At 34.7% G+C, this 20757-nt stretch overlaps 1 protein-coding gene across 1 annotated transcript in view; it reads right to left on the bottom strand.

The window, feature by feature from the left end:
- Positions 1-20757, bottom strand: part of Mmp16 (matrix metallopeptidase 16) — a 243938-nt gene that overhangs the window by 60850 nt on the left and 162331 nt on the right. Inside the window, exons 5-6 of the mRNA XM_051160589.1 lie at positions 3935-4096; positions 1799-2010 (exon numbers count right to left, since the gene is read on the bottom strand). Coding sequence (XP_051016546.1) covers positions 1799-2010; positions 3935-4096 — 374 coding nt within the window. The remainder of the gene's footprint in view (positions 1-1798; positions 2011-3934; positions 4097-20757) is intronic.

The raw sequence follows: 20757 nt of genomic DNA, 5'->3' as shown, positions 1-20757 counted from the left end.
ATGAAAGCTTTATTTTATCAAAGTATCATGTGGCAATGTGGAAATTTAGATGAGGCAAGAAAAACTTAATCCTGGTCATATAGAATAAACAAATTGCTGATTCTTTTTTTTTTCATTTTGTTTCAATTTGTCAGTGTGGTTTAGGTACAGAGCAACTGTGTACAATGGTGGGTAACCTTGGGACTCATCAACCAGGAGCAATGGCAGATACACACACACAAACAGATGTGTGCGTGAATGCTTAACTAAAGTAGGCTCCTTTTTTTTTTTTTTTTTTTACCAACTGCTTCTAAGCTTATTAAAATACTTGAAATTAGATGGTGACATCTAGTTAAGCAGTGGAGGGCATTTGTAGAATTTCTAAATATCCATGGTTGAGGATACTGTTTTAATAGAAAGCATATTTGTCTTATACACATTATATCACAACATATCTCCTTTTCAAATATATAAAATAGAATGCTTTGTCTTCTAAAAATTATACAAACTTTATATTTTTGAAAAATATCTTTTCTTATTGTAGAGCCTGTATAAGTAGGATACTATTTCACTGTTTATTGATTGATGGTCACAAAAAGTAAAAATGCACTATTCTATTTTTAATTAGATAATATTGGTTTAATGTGTCTATTTTAATATTCTAATATCACCATGCAAATTTAGCTAAGGCAGTAAAAGCAAAATTCTGCTCATATACAGCAAGCAAATTGCTTTATCTTGCTTTTTATTGTTTGTTTTCCATTTTTTTCCCATTGGTCACTTTGGGTTAGCCAGGGAGCAACTGTGAACAACGGTGAATCATGACAGGTAATGTTGGAAATCATAACTGATAGCAATGGCAGACACACACACAAAATGTGTGCTAGCATGCATAATTAAAGTTCACTATCTCTTTATCAACTGCAACTAAGCTTATTAAGATACTTGCAATCAAATAGAATATTTTATAGGTATTGGGATAATATTCTTAATATGTTTACAATATAGGATTCCAGAAATTTTTTTTCATCCTAACTTTATTTTTTAATTTTCATTTATAATTGTGCAAAAATAAATCAACTAATATTGATATTCACATGCATGTATATAATTTCCTTTGGTAATATTTATTACCTATTCTCTTTTCATGAACTGTTTATTGGTTTTACTGAGGGAAAAAAACTCGATCAAGCACATTTTTAAAAATACAAAGATATGATTTCGTAGTTTGTAACTGAAAATATAAATTAAGTAGCCTGCTAAGAAAAGCAACATGTGCAATCAAGGAGAAATGATGGGCTCTAGAGATTTAACCAAGATCAATAGCGCTAAATCCCTAAAAAACAGAAAGGAAAACAAAACAAAACAATGACCCCCTCACAACAACAACAAACAAACAAGTCAGTAATTGTCAACTGAAATTTTAGAAACATTTTAAGATTCCTATAGTAAGACTTCAGAGTAACAGCACGCTGGGAAGCTGGCTAAGCCTGCAAGCAAATCATCGCTATTAGATCCCATTCAGGATTTAAATTCTGCTATTTTATCTCTTCATAACATGCAGTACTTTTCAACCTCACATTTCCAGGCATTTCATCTCCCGCTGACATAAGTACGTTCCCAAAATAGAATGTCACAGCAATCTTCTGCTAGACATCTCCGCCCATTTGTGCATGTACATTTTAGGACTTTTTTTTTTATTTAAACCTCTTAAAGGTAAGAGGTCCTGGAAGGTAGAGTTAGAATGAATGAGAACTTGTTTTCAGAAACGAAGTAGATATTTTATTTACTCTTAGGAAAATAAATCCCAGCCTCCTACCTTGAAAACAAACATCTCTCGTCGAAGAATAGCTAGAGTGTTGAAGTTCCCATCACAGATGTTGGGTTTGGCTCCTGGATGGGAGGGTCGGCCAGTGGGAGGCCGAGGAGGTTTGGGCCTGTCGCTTTTCCTTGGGTCTGCTGGAGGAACAGATCGGTGGGGGGGCACTGTCGGTAGAGGTCTCGTAGGTGGTGGGATCTTGTCAGGTGGACCTTTTGAAAACATGAGGACAGTGCTTGGCTCACTTAAAACTGAAATAGTGCGGGAACATATGCTACAGAGAACAAGCCCTTGTCAGCAGAGGGCACAGACTAAGCAGGCTAAGCGGTTGTTAAGATGGCATATTTTCTGAACCCACAAATCCCCAGTCCCACCCGACCATGACGAAGGTTGTCTCAGACTATCCTCCTAAGGCTGGAGTGCAGCTGCTGGTACTATGATTTCTTTGTTAATTTTTAATAACTTCTATTTTATAGTTTCAAGTCGGCCCCTATTGGAAAGTTGCTCCAGAAACCTGCTTAGAAGTAGGATTTTCATGAAATAACAAAAAACAAAGATAGATGAATGAGAATAAATGCTGGATTCAGAACTGTGAGCTCCTTTTCAAGAGAAAACTGGACTTTGACAGACGCTGCTCCATGAAAATATCCCCCAAAGATAAACACGATCAAATCAAAGGTTATTCCAGCATATGTCTCCAACTATATTTCATAAGCTTTTACTGATTTCAATATTTTATTTTAATCAAATGTCTTGACAAATAGCCGCATGTTTTCACTTAAATCCTGAAACTAAAGCGTCCATTGATTAACATACCACTGGTGAAATATTAATGTGAAGTGTTTCTGAATAGAGGCTTCCAATTCGAGCCAAAGTTTACTCATGTAACTTGTGACAGATGTTAGCATACATTCCTCAAGGGATTGGTGCATTTTCTCTTTAATGAATATAGAGTTGTTCCCACTTAATATTTAGATATGGGATGGGTATGTTTTCACAGCCCTTCAGTGTAGACAGGAATTCATGAGCATATGAAAAGAGACTTCTTTGAGCTAACCGTGAAGGGACAATCTAATGACACTCACAGGCAACGGATCTCTCTGCATCCAAGCTATTTGGAGTTGTTTCTGTGACAAGCCTTAGTCCATCCAATGAATTTCAAATTTACTTTGACCCTGAGAGAATGATGATGATTGTGCTACTAAAATTGAAAAACTAATGAATGCAAAGCAAATTAGTGCACTTAAATTGCACTGTTTAAAATGCAAATCACACCTTCTGGATCCTGATTGTTGACACACGGATAGCACACACTTACTTGTAAAAATGAGAGCTTTATTGACTTACTCTATTAAAGCATACCTGCTAGAGGTAAACGTCGAATGTCAAAATCTTAATAACATGTAAAATAAATGTCTTTATAAAGGTTACAATTTGTACTGAGCTATTTATAGTTACAATAAATATGCACAATCATGTTTTTCCCTTTCTTTTAATTTTCATTCGTTGAGTGAATCCTGTAAGAAACAACAACACTACCAAACTAGAACTGTAGATTTGTCATATTAGAAGTGTAATCCATCTCTGGTTGACCAACTTAGGTGTCCACCTCCACTCCCATGCTCTTGGCTTTGCGTATGTTCAATAATTATGCCCTTGAGGTCAATATGTTTTTATATTTCACAACTTATTTTCTTGACCTTCAAAAATGGTTTTTCTAGTACAGGATTTTGAAATCCTAAATCCAGCTTTCGGTGGATAAGAACATTTCATTATTTTATGTGAAAATCTGTACTTTTAGCTATTTTTTATGAGTTTATGTGTCTGTTTTAATATACTACCATCTAAATTTTAAATGTGCACATCATTAGAACTTTTGTGAGTGTAAGTTTCTATTAAATACAATGAAAATGCACCATCAGGGATTAAGTCTTTCTGGTAATCTATACATTAAGATTTGGGGGATGATTACCAATATAACTTGAGTGAGGATAGATTTTCACTAGCAGGACAGAATATTTTTCTTTCATTTTTTTTTTCTGTCGTATATACTTAAAAGAAACCACCTATAAGAAAAAGTGCACATGACTTCTGTATGCCACATAGGGTTAGGAAAACAGGGGTAGTGCAACCTACCATATATTTTCTGGATGCCCTGTAAATCGTCGTTAGGAAGTTTGAAGTTGTCTGTTTCCATGTACTGGTAAAACGGAGCCATGATAGCGGTGGGGTCGTTGGAATGCTCCAGGCCTAGAGCATGTCCCAGCTCATGAACTGCTACAAGAAATAAATCATTTCCTGTCAAATGAGAAGAATAGAAGGTAAGATTTTTGCCAGTGACAGCCATGGATTTAGGAAGGGCAATTAGTGTTATCAAAAATATTAACACAGAAAAACAGAAGGACATCTCTACTTCAGTGATCAGCGTGGTTTTAACACTGGCCTTCCTACTGGAAAATATTTGTTTTAAATGAGTATGATAGGCAATGGTGATGGTAAAGTCACAAATGCTGGGAGAGTAAAATAATAAAAGTTAAAAAACCCAGCAATATCAAAACCCAGTACCATTGATGTTAAAATATCATTCTGATCATAAAGTAAAAACATAAGCTCATATTTTATAATCATCACATAGTATAGTATTTGCAATAATAAAAATATAGAGGAACTATACAAATTCTATTTTCACATAAAATAGTATAATAAGACACAGAGGATCTGTTTGCCAAGAATATCAGATTCGGCTGATACAATTTGTATTCATGTTATTGTGACTCCTACATGAGTTCTAATATCTTCCTAACCAAAAACACAGGAAAATTGTAACTTAAAATATTTACTTATTAGCTATTATACTAATTACATTTGTAGGACTAGTTTAATAAATACCACTTACGATCAATGCATAGGCTATCTGAACAAAATACATTTACCTTGAAGCAGTGGTCTCCCATGGAAAAATTCTCATTTAAGTAAATTTACATAATGCAGTCTATATAGTATAAATTCAAGAGAAATCTTGTGGTTATATTCAGACCATTCTTTTACCATCTTCTAACTCTCCACATTGTTTCATTTTTCTTCTTTGTCCTTTTCATTTTCATCTACTTTTAAACTTTTTAATCTATGTTTTAAGACAGATTTCACTATGTATCTCTAGGCTGCCTTTCAACTTGTGTTCTTCCTGTCTTGGTCTCTGAAGTGCTAGGATTCACACCTATATGGCTTAAAACTGAGAATTTTGTTTCCATGAGAAATGACTAAAGCTATTGGGGAGAAAGTGAAACACTTTCTGTGGAGAACTTGTTGAAATGAAAATACTTTTAATAAATATCATTTTCAGGAAATGTCCTTACCAGCTATTTTATATACTAACTATAATACTATGTAATGACCCCTTTTTGAGAATTATGTATTTTTCACTGAAAGTCAGGAAAATAACCAAAAATATCACTGTGATGTAGTCTGTCTCAGAGAAATAAAAGAGGTCATGTGGCTAATTCTCATACAACATTGACATGTTAAAGACTGAAGAACCACTGAAGCGTTTTCTTTTTTCTTTTGTTTTATGTGTTTATTTATTTACTTTACTATGTTCCTATTTTACATATACATTTATATTATTACACATGAATAAATTAAACTGCATATAGCAGGAAGAACTATGAGACAATCAAGAATTATATAAATGTTACATTCATAATCATTTGGCTATTTGTATTTGCCAAACTTGAAGTAAACATCTTTCCTATCTTGTTGGGTCTAAATTTCTGAATGAAGAGCATATCTACCATATCGCATCTCTATTAACTTAAAACATCTATCTTGATCTAAAAACATCTTAACCCCTAACCTACTAAGCTTAATTGAAAGACTAAACTATCTGGCCTTCAAACCCACCTGAGAAGCATTTTCAACATCACTTTATTATTAAAAATACTGACTAGAGACTGGTATAAAAAAATCAAGGGGTTTTAAAAACAGACAATAATGAGCATATTATAATTTAAGGAAATTGCCTTATTTTTAAATAAAATTAACTAATAATGGAAATTAATACAGAAAAAAAATATAATATGTGTATATATTAATGGCAATGGAAAATATTATGTATCTTTACTAAACGCCTACTACTTTTCTGCTGATGTTTCAAACATTTTACCCATACTTTCTCATTTAATTTTTGCAAATTTTTTGTGAGTTGATCACTTATAAATATTATTTCTATTTTAATAAGTTAGACAAGGGCTATAGATATTGTATGAAAGTTTCAGTGATACAGTGTAGGCAAAAATAAGCATTCAGGTGTCTCCCAGACCAACTGCATTACACTTACTTTTAATCTCAAAAGTAAACCACAGCCATATTAGGTTGTGTGAAAACAACCTCACTCATAAAATGATTTATTTATGAAAACCCCACAGTAGTGTATGTCTATTCTGTGTGAGGTTCTCAGTAGAGTCTCACAATAAATACTGAACAGTATAGACAACAAACAAACAAACAAACAAAAAATCATTTACATTATAGTATTTACACTGCAATGGAGAAGACTAGATAGAAACAAGGAAAACAAGAAAAGAACATAGTACACTAATGAAATGGAAAATATTAATGCACATACATGAGGAAGTCAAAGAGAAAATAAGCACTGAAGCAAACATGCCATTTTAGACAAGAGTAATGGGTTGGCTCCTAGTCGGAAGAAGGTACTGAAAGTTTATGAGGAGGTAAGGAACACATTTATATTTCTGTCTTGATATAATCACTCTTGAAATCACTCTACAACATCAATCGCAAGACACAAGTGACAGTGCAGTGCGGGAGATCTTGTGTAGCTGTTACCTCTTAGATAAAACATTCCATATTTGAGGGAAGATCATTAAAATTCATAATATTCCAAAGCAAGGTGAAGTATTCCATCTTGCAAGATGTTTCATTCAAACTAAGGAATTAAACAATGCAATAGCTTTACCATATCCCTGACCAGATTCATTATCCCTTTCTCTCCCCAAGTGAGGATTAAGAGACACTTAGACTAGGAGAGCTACCAAGAAAAGATTCAGACCAACCGGGACACCTGGGAAACAGAGACCAGCCAAGCTCCCTGGAAAAGACTCTGACCAGCTGAGCTGCCCAGAAGAGATTCCCTTCAATCTATCAAACTGCCTGCAAGTTATGAAGTGATGTCTGGGTTTACAACGTTCATCACCTGGTCTGTCATCCACTCCTTGTCTGGGATGAGTAACTTTTTCTTTATGTCGGCCCAGGGTCCTATCACACAACAAAAAGAGATCTCAAAGTGGAAATAGAAAGAGAATGAAACACCCCCATGATTCTAGTACTTGTAGTTGGAAGAACATGAAGGAGAAAACAGACATTGTGGTCAAAGAATTATTTAAAGCAAAACAGTTTTAACAGAGGTCACAGAAAGTATAATAAAAGGATAGTCTATTCTCTATTCTAAAAAATACGAGGATAATGCTGTTTAGCCAGGGAATACTAATGAGCATTAACTTGTAACTTTTCTAGTACAAATGTTTCTGAGGGGGGCAAACTAAAAGAGGCTTCTCAGGTTATACAATCAGAAGACAGAGGGTGAGAAGCGTCTTGTGTTTTTAACCATTACAGCAGGGCACAGAGGTTAGAGGTTCAAATAAGTAGACTCTATATCCAATTTAGAGTTTATAACTAGCTTAAAGTAATTTATACTAAAACTGAAGAACTGGACTCAAGGCAATGACAAAGAATTAGTGGGAGACAAAAGGCAGAAATACTGTAACAGAAAGGAGAGCTTCTCATACATGATTTAGCTTAAGTCCCTATCATTTCTCCACTGTTTACCAGTGAATTCTGTATCCCTGGAGACATAACCAAGAGCATTGGCACACGAGTCCTAATCCTGCCATTCCAACATTATCTTTTTTTTCCTTTTATGAACTGTTTCAGTATAAGCTTGTTCAGTCATTATGGTCTCTGTTAAACTATCTCCTTTCTTGAATGTCCTTTCCAAGTAAGGTGCTGGATGATAACTTCTCCAGAATTGCTATCACAGACTAATCTTTTCCTTTTCTGTGGAGGTTTTTCTTTCGGATCAGATGTCCTCATGGTCTGTTGTCCCCTTCATACTGCCCACAGCGCCCATGTAACACTTTGTCCACTCATGACAGGCACAGTTTGTTATTATTGTCTGTTCCCATATTTACCTGCATATTTTGAGTAATTTAAAAACTAATATTGAGCACCTTTTCATTACAATTCTGAAAGTATTGGCTGACCCAAAGCACACATTTAGTGTTTCAATGTGTTTGAATAAACAGAAAAATATCTGGGGAGTAGAAAGCTAACTTGTAATTGAAGGATAGAAGTAACAATATAAAGTCTATCTAAGCATGGTTTAAAATACTTCTCTAGAACAGAAAGGGACTAAGAATGCTCTGAGAAAAGAAGGCCATTGTGCTTAGGAAGCTTCAGACAGTGGAACAAAAGTAGCGACCACTTTGTTCATGGAATGCCAGCAAATCCTTATGTTTCCAGATAACATACAGAGGTCATGGAATACAAGAAGACTATGTGTTATGAAGAATGAGTTTTATTTTTATAGGAGTTATAATAATTGCAAGGAACAAAGAATGAGAGTCAAGTGTCTGCATGGTTATGAGAAAGGAGTGGTTTTAAAAATAGAAGCCATAGAGTAGAAAAGGAATGGAACATAGCTTTAGGAGTGGTTATTATAGTCAGGGAAAGAGAAAGAAAAACAGAAGAAAGAAAAATTATTCCTAAAAAGTTATTCCTAAAATAACTATTTTGCTAGCAATAATTATTTAGAAGCACATGGGAGGCTATAGAAACAAATAAGATCAAATTCAGACAAACACACACATCTATATCCTACTGTAAACACCTTCAGAGTTAAAACCACAAACTCTGAAAACAATGAATTTGCTTCTCAGGTGACAGTAAGTGCCACTGGCCAGTGGTGGAAGTGGAAAATCTACTTTCACTCAACCCAATCAGGGCAGCATGGAGGAATTGTGGCTAAAAGGCTCTATCAGTGGGTTGAAAATTAAGGAAAACCCTTTCCAAGGGCAGAACTTTTAATTAAATGACAATAAAATAAGCAGAGTAGCCAAAAAATTAAGGCAGTCAGCCGAGAGCAGAAAACCCAAAAGGTGACACTATAGCTTACAGCAAACAGCTGGTTACATGTGCGCGCAGCAAGGGGCCAGCCAGTGCTGCTCCATCTGAATCTGCACTCTGTGTCTTCATGTGTCAAGACAGACAGAGCTGCTTATCCTGAAGACCCAAAATGGCTTCCCAAGAACAGTTTTATTTTATTCTTTAAAAGGAAAAATATTCCATCTTCAGTGCTTTTCACCTTGTGTATCAACTGGCCTTCACTTGCAAATGAAATACCAGGAGCCCAGTGCCTAAGTAAACATGTTGGAACCAACCCTCCTGCACTTAGGCAGATAAATACTGCTTTCAGCCATCCACTAAGCTGTTGGCTAGTGGCCTAGCTAAATTATTCAAAGCACTTCAGATCTCACAGGAAAAGAGTCTCCTGGTCACTTTTTTTCTTGGCTTGTAAGAGGAATAAACAAAGACAAAAATAAACCACACAGAACAGCAAGCAAATAGGTCGTAATGGCCAAAATCAATTCATTGCATGAATAGGTCATGAAATTATTCAAGTTTTTCAGCATTACTATTTCCAAGGGTAGAGCTATTCCATGCAGAATAAATAAATAAAGTTTTGCAAGAAATTTAGCAGGATTTGGATATGAACTTAGGACCTGTTGTAAAAGTATAATGCTTTAATCAGAAACACCAGCCAAGTGTTCCAAGTGATTACCATTGTTCAGATGATTGGCAATAATGTAATTAAGCATCACTTTCATCTTCACAATAGTCTAAAAGGGTAAGTTACTAAATACAGTACCACCCTGTCATTTGAGTCCTACTAGGAACAAAAGTTGTTGGCACTTAATGAGGTTTAGGTAATCAGAATGCACCAGACCTCTTTCCTGGTGTTGAAAATAATAACTGCTTCTTCAGTGTCCTATTCATTCACATTATTTAGTCTTTTCAATTGTGATATGCCTGATCTTATCAACAAGCAGGCAACAAAGGCAAAATTAGCCTCTCCATTCTGAGATCAGAAATAGCACTTGCTGCTCTTGCAAGATTTTGAGTTTTGTGTGTGCCTTTCAATCACGTCTCTAATCTCCTTTCTTTTGTGTATTCCAACACCAACTGGAGCACTGAACTGGATATTATGAGAGATAATGCATTGTTTGTAATTTCCCTGTCATAATTATTTCTATATTTTATCCTAACCTATTGCACAACTTCATGTGCTTTTATAAGCTGATGGCATATATATATACGTGTGTGTGTGTGTGTAATTATAAGTAACTGACTATAAAGCACTTCATATATACATATTTATGGAAAACACACATTTATAGATCTTCTTCAACATTGTAGCTCCAGCAACATTGGATTTTTCTGTTTAATTCCATAACACAATAATGCATTCCCTTCAAGTGAAAGCTATAACTGGAAGCTTACATTTCTCGTTTACCAGATTACAGCTTTCTATTTTGATCATCTATGTGCAGTTCAATAAATTATAGTGTCTCTGGTATTCAAGCTTCATTAATTTGATATATGTTGTGTATTACCTATGAAAAACACAAAAACTTAGAATGTTTTTCTTTTACTTGCCTATTGTTGTTATTTATCCTTAAAAACAAAACCAGTTATCTCCTCTGTAGAGCGTTCCCTGAATACTCAAGTGAATTTAGTTGCTCTGCCTCTGCATTTTTCTTGCTTTTGTAAATAATTTGATTGTAAATTTTATTCTTACATTTGTAAATAATTGAATTATAAATTTTATTATTATTTCTTTGATAGGTGCTCATGTTTTTAATATTTACCAGTAAATTGGGTGACTGACAAATCTGAACAGGATAAATATTTTAAATATTTAAATTAAAATACTGAATTACATTTAATATGTTGAACACCTCATAACCACATCTTTGATTAGTAGAACATCTCCAGTGCTTAGCATATAGTTATTACCAAATGCTCTCCTTAACTTTCAGCTCTGTATGACTGCACTCATACTTATTTTCTTTAATGGAAGAGCTAAAGTTAGTAATTATTGTCCTAAGTAGATTACCAGATAATTCATCTATATTTTCTTATCTACTCGCCAGTATAGAAGATCTTATTGCTGGCAATGTAAAGGTATAGGAACTGAAGCTTTAATATATTATGCCACTTAACCAAAGGGATATCAAGCAGTAGAAGCTTTATTACCCATCACGACTAGCATCACCATCAAGAATTTATTGTGTTGAAATAATGCATTTCACTTATTTCTTAGAGGCTGTAGGATTTGTATTCCCAGAAAAGAAGAGTCATTCTCTTAAGTTGGTTACTCAAAGGATATAGCTGGCACACAGTATTAGCCCCATCTAACAATCTGTAGTGATTTTATTTCTTTCCTTCATTTACTTAATTCTAAATTTAATTAAATATTTCTTTATGTTTCACACTTCTTACTCTATTATGACAAACGGCAGCAAACTGGACAGCTTATAGAAGAGGAGTTTATTTTATTGCAGATTGTATTGTGGTAAACCAGAGAGCATCATTGGTTGTGGACAGCGCTCTCCTCTGGCTTATACACAGTGGCCTTCTCTGAGTCAATGCATCATTGTAGCAGGGGGGAAGGCTCAATATGCTACCAATCTAAAGCACTCCCGCATCTCAGCAAGTGTGTCCTGTGCTCACATTCTCATTGAACATGAACTACCTCCCCCGGCTTTCAATATATTCCTTGGACATTGTGAGTTATAGCTTCACCATGTGAATTTTGCATTACTATGACATAACGCCTGACAGAGTGATGCAAGGGAAGCAGGATTTATTTTGGCTCTGGGTTTCAGGGTGTAGTCCACTGATCCACTAATTCTGGGCCTATGGTGAGGTGAGGAAGAGCATTATAGTGATGAAGGACTATGGCAAAGAGTATTCATTTGATGCTAAATAGGAAGGAGAAGGAGGATGAGAAGAAGGAAAAGGAGAAAAAGGAGAAGGGGAAGAGGGGAAGGAGGAAGCAGGAGGTGGAAGAGGAGGAGGAGGAAGTAGGAGGTGGAAGATGGATGAGGAAGACTAAGAAAGAGAAAAAGGACAAGAAGACCAGGAGGAGTAGGAGGAGGGGAAGGAGAGGGAAGTGGAAGTAGGACGTGGAAGAGAAGAACAAGGAGAAAGAAGAAGAAGGAAGAGGAAGAGGAGAAGGAGGAGAGGAAGGTGCTACTTTTTACTTTTCATTAGGTCTACAAGCATGACTGTGGAAAAAAAATTTTCTACATAAATAGAACCAGTATTGCGTTATTACGTTATCTGGAAGAAAGGGACAGTATATGGACTTGCATTACAAACACACACACACACACACATACACACACACACACATGTACACACATATGTGTATATATATAAGCAAACTATATGCACTTGTATACATGTGTACCCTGAGATGTTTTGGATGACATTTGTTTCAAAGCCTGCTACAAGTATGCACTAATTAGGTAAAACCCAACATGGGCATTAAAATGTGAGGGAAACAAAGCACACTTAATTCTTCTTTCAAATATTAGTAAAATGTTTTCAAAACCTATACAAATAAGAAATACTTACAGTTTTAATTTAAAGAGACAATGTAAATTAAATAAATATAATTAAAGCAACTAAATCCTATGGTAAGCAAGTCTAGTGGGAACCCTATTAAAACATTTGGCCTTTAAAATCCAAAGTACACTTATTATTCCTTTAGGCTGTCGTTTGGTTATGAAGTTTGTAGTGAAATAGCTCTGCATTCTTTTATTTAAGAACAACCTTACTAGAAACAAAAATGATATGGGTAGTTGCAACACAATATTGAAAGAAATAGGAGTTGTGTTTTTCCTCACTTATTGACTTTAGTTAAACTTCTAGGAATAGTCTCAATTAATGTTCCATCTTACTTATTCACGTGTTTTGTTTGTACTCTGCTTTCCCCAGAGCATCTTAGACTGATATGTGAGGGCCATTACAAAGGCTTACTCACATCTCTGTGGCTAGTACAAAGAAAATCAATATTCATGACTATTTAGACCACAATAATCACAATAAATTGGAGAAGCTGCTTTTCGGGCTCTTATTTGAATTAATTTATATATCATCATTGGATTAATACAAATTATTATCTGAATAGTGAACCTGCTAAATGTGCAACAGTTTCCACACCAATAAACCACAAACTACTAATGCCCTAGCATATATAAGAAACTGTTTACAGCATTAGCAAACTATTAATAAGCAAATTATTATAATACATAATTGAATCTTATACTGTGTTCCATAAAATTCATGTTGCAGACTGCAAAACTCATGATAGGATCTTTGTTCACACTTCTGTACATGGTTTATTTAGTTATCTAGACAGGATCTTGCTAGGTACTACAATTGGGCATGAAGTCACCTACTTTTTAAAACTTCCCTGCCTCTGCTTCCTGGATGGCAAGATTCCAGGCATCTACTCTTCTGCTCACCTCAGGACTTTCATTGGTAGTTAAGGAACGAAAACCGTAGTTCAATGATTGTGAACTTCCTTTGGGCTCACTGGACTCATAGAGGTTCTGTGGATCTGTGGAAATTCTCCCATGATACATAAACAGATTAGCACCCATCATAACTATACAGCTATTTGTAGCTCACTAGGTCCAATGACAAACTCAGGCATGAACTTGTTGCTTTTCTGTTTCATTTATTTTTTTGTTTATGTGTGTGTTTTCAGGCACACACAAGTGCTCCAATGCATGTGTGATGGTCAGAATACAGCTTACAGTAGTTGCTTCTCTCTTTCTACCATAAAATCTCAAGATTGAATTCAGCTCATCAGACTTCACAGGAACCCACTTCACTGAGTATTCATCTTGCTTGCTAGCCAAAATATTACATTAAAATATACGTGTATGAGTGTTTTCCCTGCAGGCAAGTCTGTGTATCACATGTGTGCAGTGACCACAGAAGCCAGAGAAGGGTTAGAAATCCTTTGGAATTGAAGTTTTAAACATTTTCAAGTTGATAATTTGGTGCCGGGGATTACCCTTAACTTCCAAGCCAGGTCCAAAAGTTTGGCACCCAAAATGAATGAAAAATTTCAGTGCACTTTACAGACCATGATCAGTATTTGGAAGGTAGTTGATAGTAAAATGACAGTACCACATAGTAGTTTTACCTCAACATGAAAGGGTGGTGGGAGAGAAGATGTCACTAGAGGAAAAGAGAGGTTTTGAAAGTTGATGGCTTCTGGAAAAGAAAGTCAGTTTTCTCCAAGGATGTGGTCTCTGGTAAACAGCCTGTGCTCCACTGTAAAGTGCCACACCCAAGCACATATATAAAGTTAATATGAACAAGTTTATTATATACATGTGTAAAGTTCTTGGAGACTAAATTTTGCTTTAGTAAACCTAAGTTCTCAGGGAATGAAGTTTGCAAAGGCGAAGAAAGGAACAGCAAATGCAGAAATATTTGAGTGGCAGAATGACAAACAAGTTTTTTTTTCACAATTAAAATGAGTTACTCTTTATTGACCAAATGTCATATAGAATACCCCCATTTTACTCTCATTATTGCTATGAACTGCAAAATGTCACTCAGATTTTTCTCATGAATTTTCAAAAACAAACATAAGCAATTTCTGCAAGTAACCCAGAGAATTATATCATAACATTATGGTGACAATTAGAAAGTTATGTCATTTTAAGAAATGTATATTTCACATTATTTTCACATATTATCTAAAATTGGCATTCCTCTGCAAGTTTGGGACTAACTGTATTAGGATTAATGCTAAAGAAATGTTAAAAAGTCATAAGATGTTTCACTCAGGTATGTATTTCTACAAATAAGGAAAGTAGCTCTCATGTGTGCTTTGTTGTATTTCCTAAATACCTCTTTATTGACCCATGAGCTTCTCACCTAAGAAAAAAAAAAAGTAAACTGTAGCCCAAGTGTTATGGGCCTAGTATACAAAAAGGCTGTGCTGGTTAATTAAGAGGAAAAAATTGAGTGCACTAAAGGCAGAAACAGAAAAAGAATGGCTCTGAATATAGACTGAAGCTGGAAGTGTTTATCAGCATGAATGGAAAAATACTGTCTTCTACATCCTGCCCTATAAAGTCTGCTTTCCTAACGTTGGAAGGTAGAACTGCCATACATACAGGAAGAGTACCTGTCAAAATAAACTTAAGTTCACAAAATACTTGTTATGTCAATTTTAAGAGATTAAGTACCCCAAATTTGTATTAATTTATTCTGGAGAAGATATTCTTGTGCTGGCAGTGAAGGAACAGTTGGGATACAAGTTCAATTTAGACCTAGTTTTGTGTTTTGTATGTCATCTAATACCTATGATATTCTTGTTTCTTTGTCTCTTAGGTTTGTGTGAAATTTATAGACAAATTTCTTCCCAATGGTGTTCTCTAAATTCTCCCCCTCCCCTGGAACATTTGCTTTATTTAATTAGAAAATTAGAAACTTTCTAAAAGTCTTGATCTAACATTGTTTTTTTTTTTTTAATAAAGAAACAGTAATGGCCTCTCACACTAAGAAGGGCACTAGCAAGACCAAAAACAAATAAACAAATGAACAAAAACAGCAAAGCAGTTACTCTTCTATATGTAGTTTGCTAAACCAGTAAGTTTAATTAGTGTTGCTCAGAGAGGAATGCATGGCATGTAGCTTATAGAAGCATGGTAGAGAAGAACTGATTCAGTAGTGGAGAAGATGTCTTCAAACTCTACCCACTGTGAAGCATTCACATGCCCTCAGGGATGAGTGGGGCTTGGGTGACCTTCCTCACCATCTATAGTGCAACACGATGTGCTCAAGTTTGTCTGTGTTCCATGTAGACAATCCTAGTTACTGAAAGTTAAAGACACCAGTGGCCATGCAGGCCTACTGGGTAACATTGTACAACAAACCCTTTGGGATGTAAGACTTTTATAACGTGTTTCCCACTAAAAGTCTTTCTCAAAGACCTGAGCCTCATCTATGACATGTAAAAATATAAAAAATTCCTTTCCTCTTCTCTAATTACATGCATTATGAGTAATGTTAATTCTAATTAACTTCATTATGAATAGTTGTAATGAAAAAACTATAATCACCTAATATATTGCTCTATTTCTCTCTAATATCTATGAGGATCCATCATGACTATATATCCTGGAGAAAATAATGAAAAAATAATGGTAGTATACAAAGAAGAAGAAGAAGAAGAAGAAGAAGAAGAAGAAGAGGAGGAGGAGGAGGAGGAGGAGGAGGAGGAGGAGGAGGAGGAGGAGGAGGAGGAGGAGGAGGAGAAGGAGAAGGAGAAGGAGAAGGAGAAGGAGAAGAAAGTTATGGAGCTAAGATGGAGGTGTGGCTCCTGAAGGTACCCAGCTAGACTCAGGAAATTTTATGTTATTATTCTATTTCATATAGAAAAGTAATATTGGAGGAAGTTTGAATTAAAATTGCTAGGTCTTGAAATTCTTAATACCTCACAAAAGAAGTATATAAACTTCAGCATGACGAATGTAACAACTCATGTGAAAACATGTGACAAGAGTTGAGTATATTTGCTATGGATTGAGTCACTAGAGTGGGGTGTCTGTCTCTCATAGTGAACTCATAACATGTGATTCAACACATGTGTATGCATATACACAAGTAGAAGCAACTGACTTATCAAATTTGTTTCTAATAGTAAAAGTAGATTAAAATATATATATATATATAATTAAACATTGTCATGAAGGCATCATTTTTGTTGTTTCCCACGAATGACTTTTTCTAGTTCATTACCATCGCATAATATAGACTTAATATTTAGAAATGGGAAATTTCCTTATTTAAGAAAAAATATGACAAAGAAAATAAATAGAATGGCTGATGCTCAGGTATTTCTGTTTGGACATTAACAAGACATTAACACAGAATATAAATGAGAGCAGTCGAAAATAAAAAAAGAATATAAGACAACATGATTTCACTGTGACTGGTAACCTCTTGATGGTGAGCCTTTCCCTCCAGCTAAAGCATCTCTCCAGAAAAGCTTGATTTTGCTTTTTAAAAAGGCAGGTTTAAACATTTATTTTGAGGAGCCTTTTCAGACATTTTTCAAAATATAAACATTCCTTATTTTCCATAGCTGCTTATTTTCTTTCTAGAAAAGCTAGTGTAGACTGGTAGCTCTCGAATGTTCTAGTACCGAAAACATTTAATACACTTCTTCATGATGTGGTGGCCCCTACCCGTAAAATTGTTTCATTGCTACTTCATAACTTTAATTTTACTATTCTTATGATTCATAATGTAAGGATGTGATATTCAGGATATCAAATATATGACATCGATATTATAGGTTGAGACTCACAGGCTGAGAACTGTTGCTCTAGACCAAAATCTTTATACAAATGACAAAACAATTTTAACCCAAACTTGTGAGCATGCTTACACATTTAGAAGCGTATTTTTCTATCTCCATCTTTCTCTCTTTCAAACACATATGTTATACTCTTGTTTATGTGTTTTTCCATCATTTGTTTTCACTTGTAAAATAAAACCTTCATGACACTTCACTGAACTAGCCTATATTGCCTACACCCGGAAATTCACAGCTGAAGAAATTTGGGGCAAGTGTTTTACATTTGCACTTCTTATTATAGAATAATGCTTTCAGCTAAAACTTGGGTTCCAAAAACAAAGGATGAAAGTTTGCTTAATAAACAAATTATGCCTCATGTGAGAACAGAAAAGTTCAAATTCGAGATCATACTTGATAATATTTGTATATTCAGGACCCATGAGGGTCAGATGGGGCAGTTTATCAAATGTTTTTCAATAAAGTTATAGTCTTTAAAATATACATACATATGGAATATATGAATAAAACCATAAGTTTTATGCCAAGCCTGGTGTTCACCAAGCAAATTTTACACATTATTTCAGGATCTTGGACTAGGATATGATGTCACTAAGTGCCTTTCTTATCTGTCTTTAGAATATTGAAACTGAAAAGGCAGTATAAAAATAGAAATAAAAGATGTTTCTTTCTACAAAACAATAGGCTTACTTTATATCGGGTTGTGATTTATATAACATATCATGTACCTAAGATTCCAAATAAAATATCAAAATATCATGTTTGTTCTCAAATAAACAAACATATGAAAAGCCAAAATTGTAGCTTGGAATTCGGCAGACTATGCTGTTGGCAGCACAGTTGAGAATTCCAACTGTTCTGAATTATTTTTTCTTTCTAGGATTCATGAATTGGAAGGAAAGTATAACTTAAAGGTATATATATATATATATGTACATATGTATCATATATAAATGTGTATATAGTCATTTTAAGCTGTTCATGTGCATTTTACATAGTGAATTAAGTATCTATATTTCTCGATACTCAGTGATCAAATCTTATTAAAATATATCATATAATAACTTTACTGTATTCTTGGAAAATGTCTCCTACAACTAGGTAGATTAAGACCATATATGAAGTAAAGCAGGGAATAAGAACCTAAAACTCAAAGAAGTCTGGATGTTAGGGTTCTCTTCACTTATGTCTCTTATTTTCAAGATCCTTAATTATGTTGGGAAGCTGTTTTCTCATTTCCTAAAAAGGAATGAAAACTAATCTCCATGCATTTCTCACTATTCTCCAGAAATGAATTTTCAATTAAAAAAAAAATCTCTTCTGGTAGATACAATTAACCACATACAATACCCAATGCGCTTAACAAAAGTTAAGAGTAAATAACTCAAGCAGGTAAACAATGATTTTGCCCAAGCATCTTTGATAGCAAATTATTTCCCTTGTACAGAATAGGACTCTATGTATATAAATCGTAGACACAGCACAGAAATCAGAGTAAAGTCACATAAACACATCTCAATGTCACCAATGTACCCACCATAAAAAAGGACAAAGTACTGATGCTAAATGGAATAGGACACTCTTTTATGCATGCTCATGCACCGTTGGTTTCCACAAGTCTTCAAACACAAGACATCCCTCCCCTACCCAGTAGTGTATTCTGTTTAGTGGACAGGATTCTCCGTATAACTCTATATGATATCTGCAACCCATTTTGGAGGGGCAGCTAGTAAATCAGCATGCTCCCTAAAGTATTTGATTTATTCAAAATCCTCAGAGAGTTTCTTGCCAGTCTTAAAAGGCCATTAAAATCACCCATGTTCTAGTCCAAATCTTCTCTCCAAACCACCTTCCAGAATTTCCTAATTTATAACTTACCTCTCAACAGCTCGTCTACAAACTATACAAACTTCTGTTTGTTTCTTCATGGGCATTCCATATTTATCTGCTTTTAGAATCTGCTTTGTGATCAAATGAAGTTGGCTCGGTCCATTTTAAAGAAGAAAAGCTGAGCTTTTTCTGATTGCCTTTCATTAAGTAACATCATGATGGTGCTGTTGAGAGATCTGCTCTCTTCAGAGGCACAATTTCCCTATGAAACACCCTTAAATATTTTTAAGATGCTCCTCCTGGCCTCTGCCTGTTCTCTTTCCTTACTTAACTTGATAGCAAAATGCTACTAACCAGGAGTAATGTTAGCAGTAGAGAAACAAGGATTGTGTGTGTCTGTTACTAACTTGCATAAACAGCTTATTTTTTTCTGTTTTATGTTTTTAATGTGGAAAAATAACAGATCTTATTTGTAGATAGATTAATTTATAGTGCTTGAAAATATTTGGTAAATCTTTCAGATACAGATTTTCAATCATTCTTTGGAAAAAATTGCAATATGGTAGTGGACTCATTTAATCATTTCTAAATATGACATTGGCAGATTTTTTTGAAAGGTCATTAATTAATTCACAATTTTCAGAGTCAAGTGTGTGTGTGTGTGTGTGTGTGTGTGTGTGTGTGTGTGTGTAGCACCATGCTTGTGGTAATAATCAATCAATATCAGATTTGCCCTAAAGTATACTCCATGAGATGGAACCCAGATCTGATATAGCTGGAGCAACCAAGGGCCAGAGGCTAGATAGGCTGGAGCCTATGGGAAACAAACCTAAATTATTGTTCTAAAATATATAATTTATATTGCAATAAAATGTCTCATATCTTTTTAATATAGTGCTATATTGGTCTATCAGTACTATGCCTACCTAGCATCAGAGAAGCTTCCTTCTCCAGCAGATGGGGAAAAAATATAGAAACCTGCAGTAAGGCACTATGCAGAGTGGAATACCTTGGAATACTCTATTCTAAATCAAAATTCTTCATCAAATCCCTCCTTTCAGGGTCAAGGGACCCACTATATAGGAGGCAGAAAGACTCTAAGAGGGGATGAAGGAGACTAAGAAAACAAGACTTTCTAAATCAACAAGACCAAGGCACATATGAACCCACAGAGACTGGGTCAACATACATGGTGCCTACAAGGCTCTGTACCATAAGGGGCCTTAGATCTGAAAGAATTGGAAAGATGGCCACATCCCTAAGCCAGAGGCTATCTCCAATTGATAACCATTTGCAAATGAAAATTTAGTTTCCTCCAAGGCAGTCTCACTGAAAAAACAAATGATGTCTTATATTTTACTTAAAATTTATTACACAATGGAAATATTTATAAAAATGAAAATAAAAATAAATATAGACGACTAATCTAAAACAAAACACTTCCTAGAATAAAACTGACAAGAATTTTGATGACGTTCATTAGGTATTGTTTGGGAGGACAAAGATTCAAGTTCTAATTTTATTTTATTAACAAACAATTAAAAGAAAAACTACTGACATTTTACTAGCATAGTTATAAAATGATGATTTTTCTTTGTTTGATATAACAGAATGTATAAGACTTTAATATCCACTTTTA

Source organism: Acomys russatus, chromosome 2, assembly GCF_903995435.1.
Source record: "Acomys russatus chromosome 2, mAcoRus1.1, whole genome shotgun sequence".
Lineage (NCBI taxonomy): Eukaryota > Metazoa > Chordata > Mammalia > Rodentia > Muridae > Acomys > Acomys russatus.
Note: the sequence above shows the minus strand (reverse complement) of the source record. Positions and strands in the feature narration are given on the sequence as shown.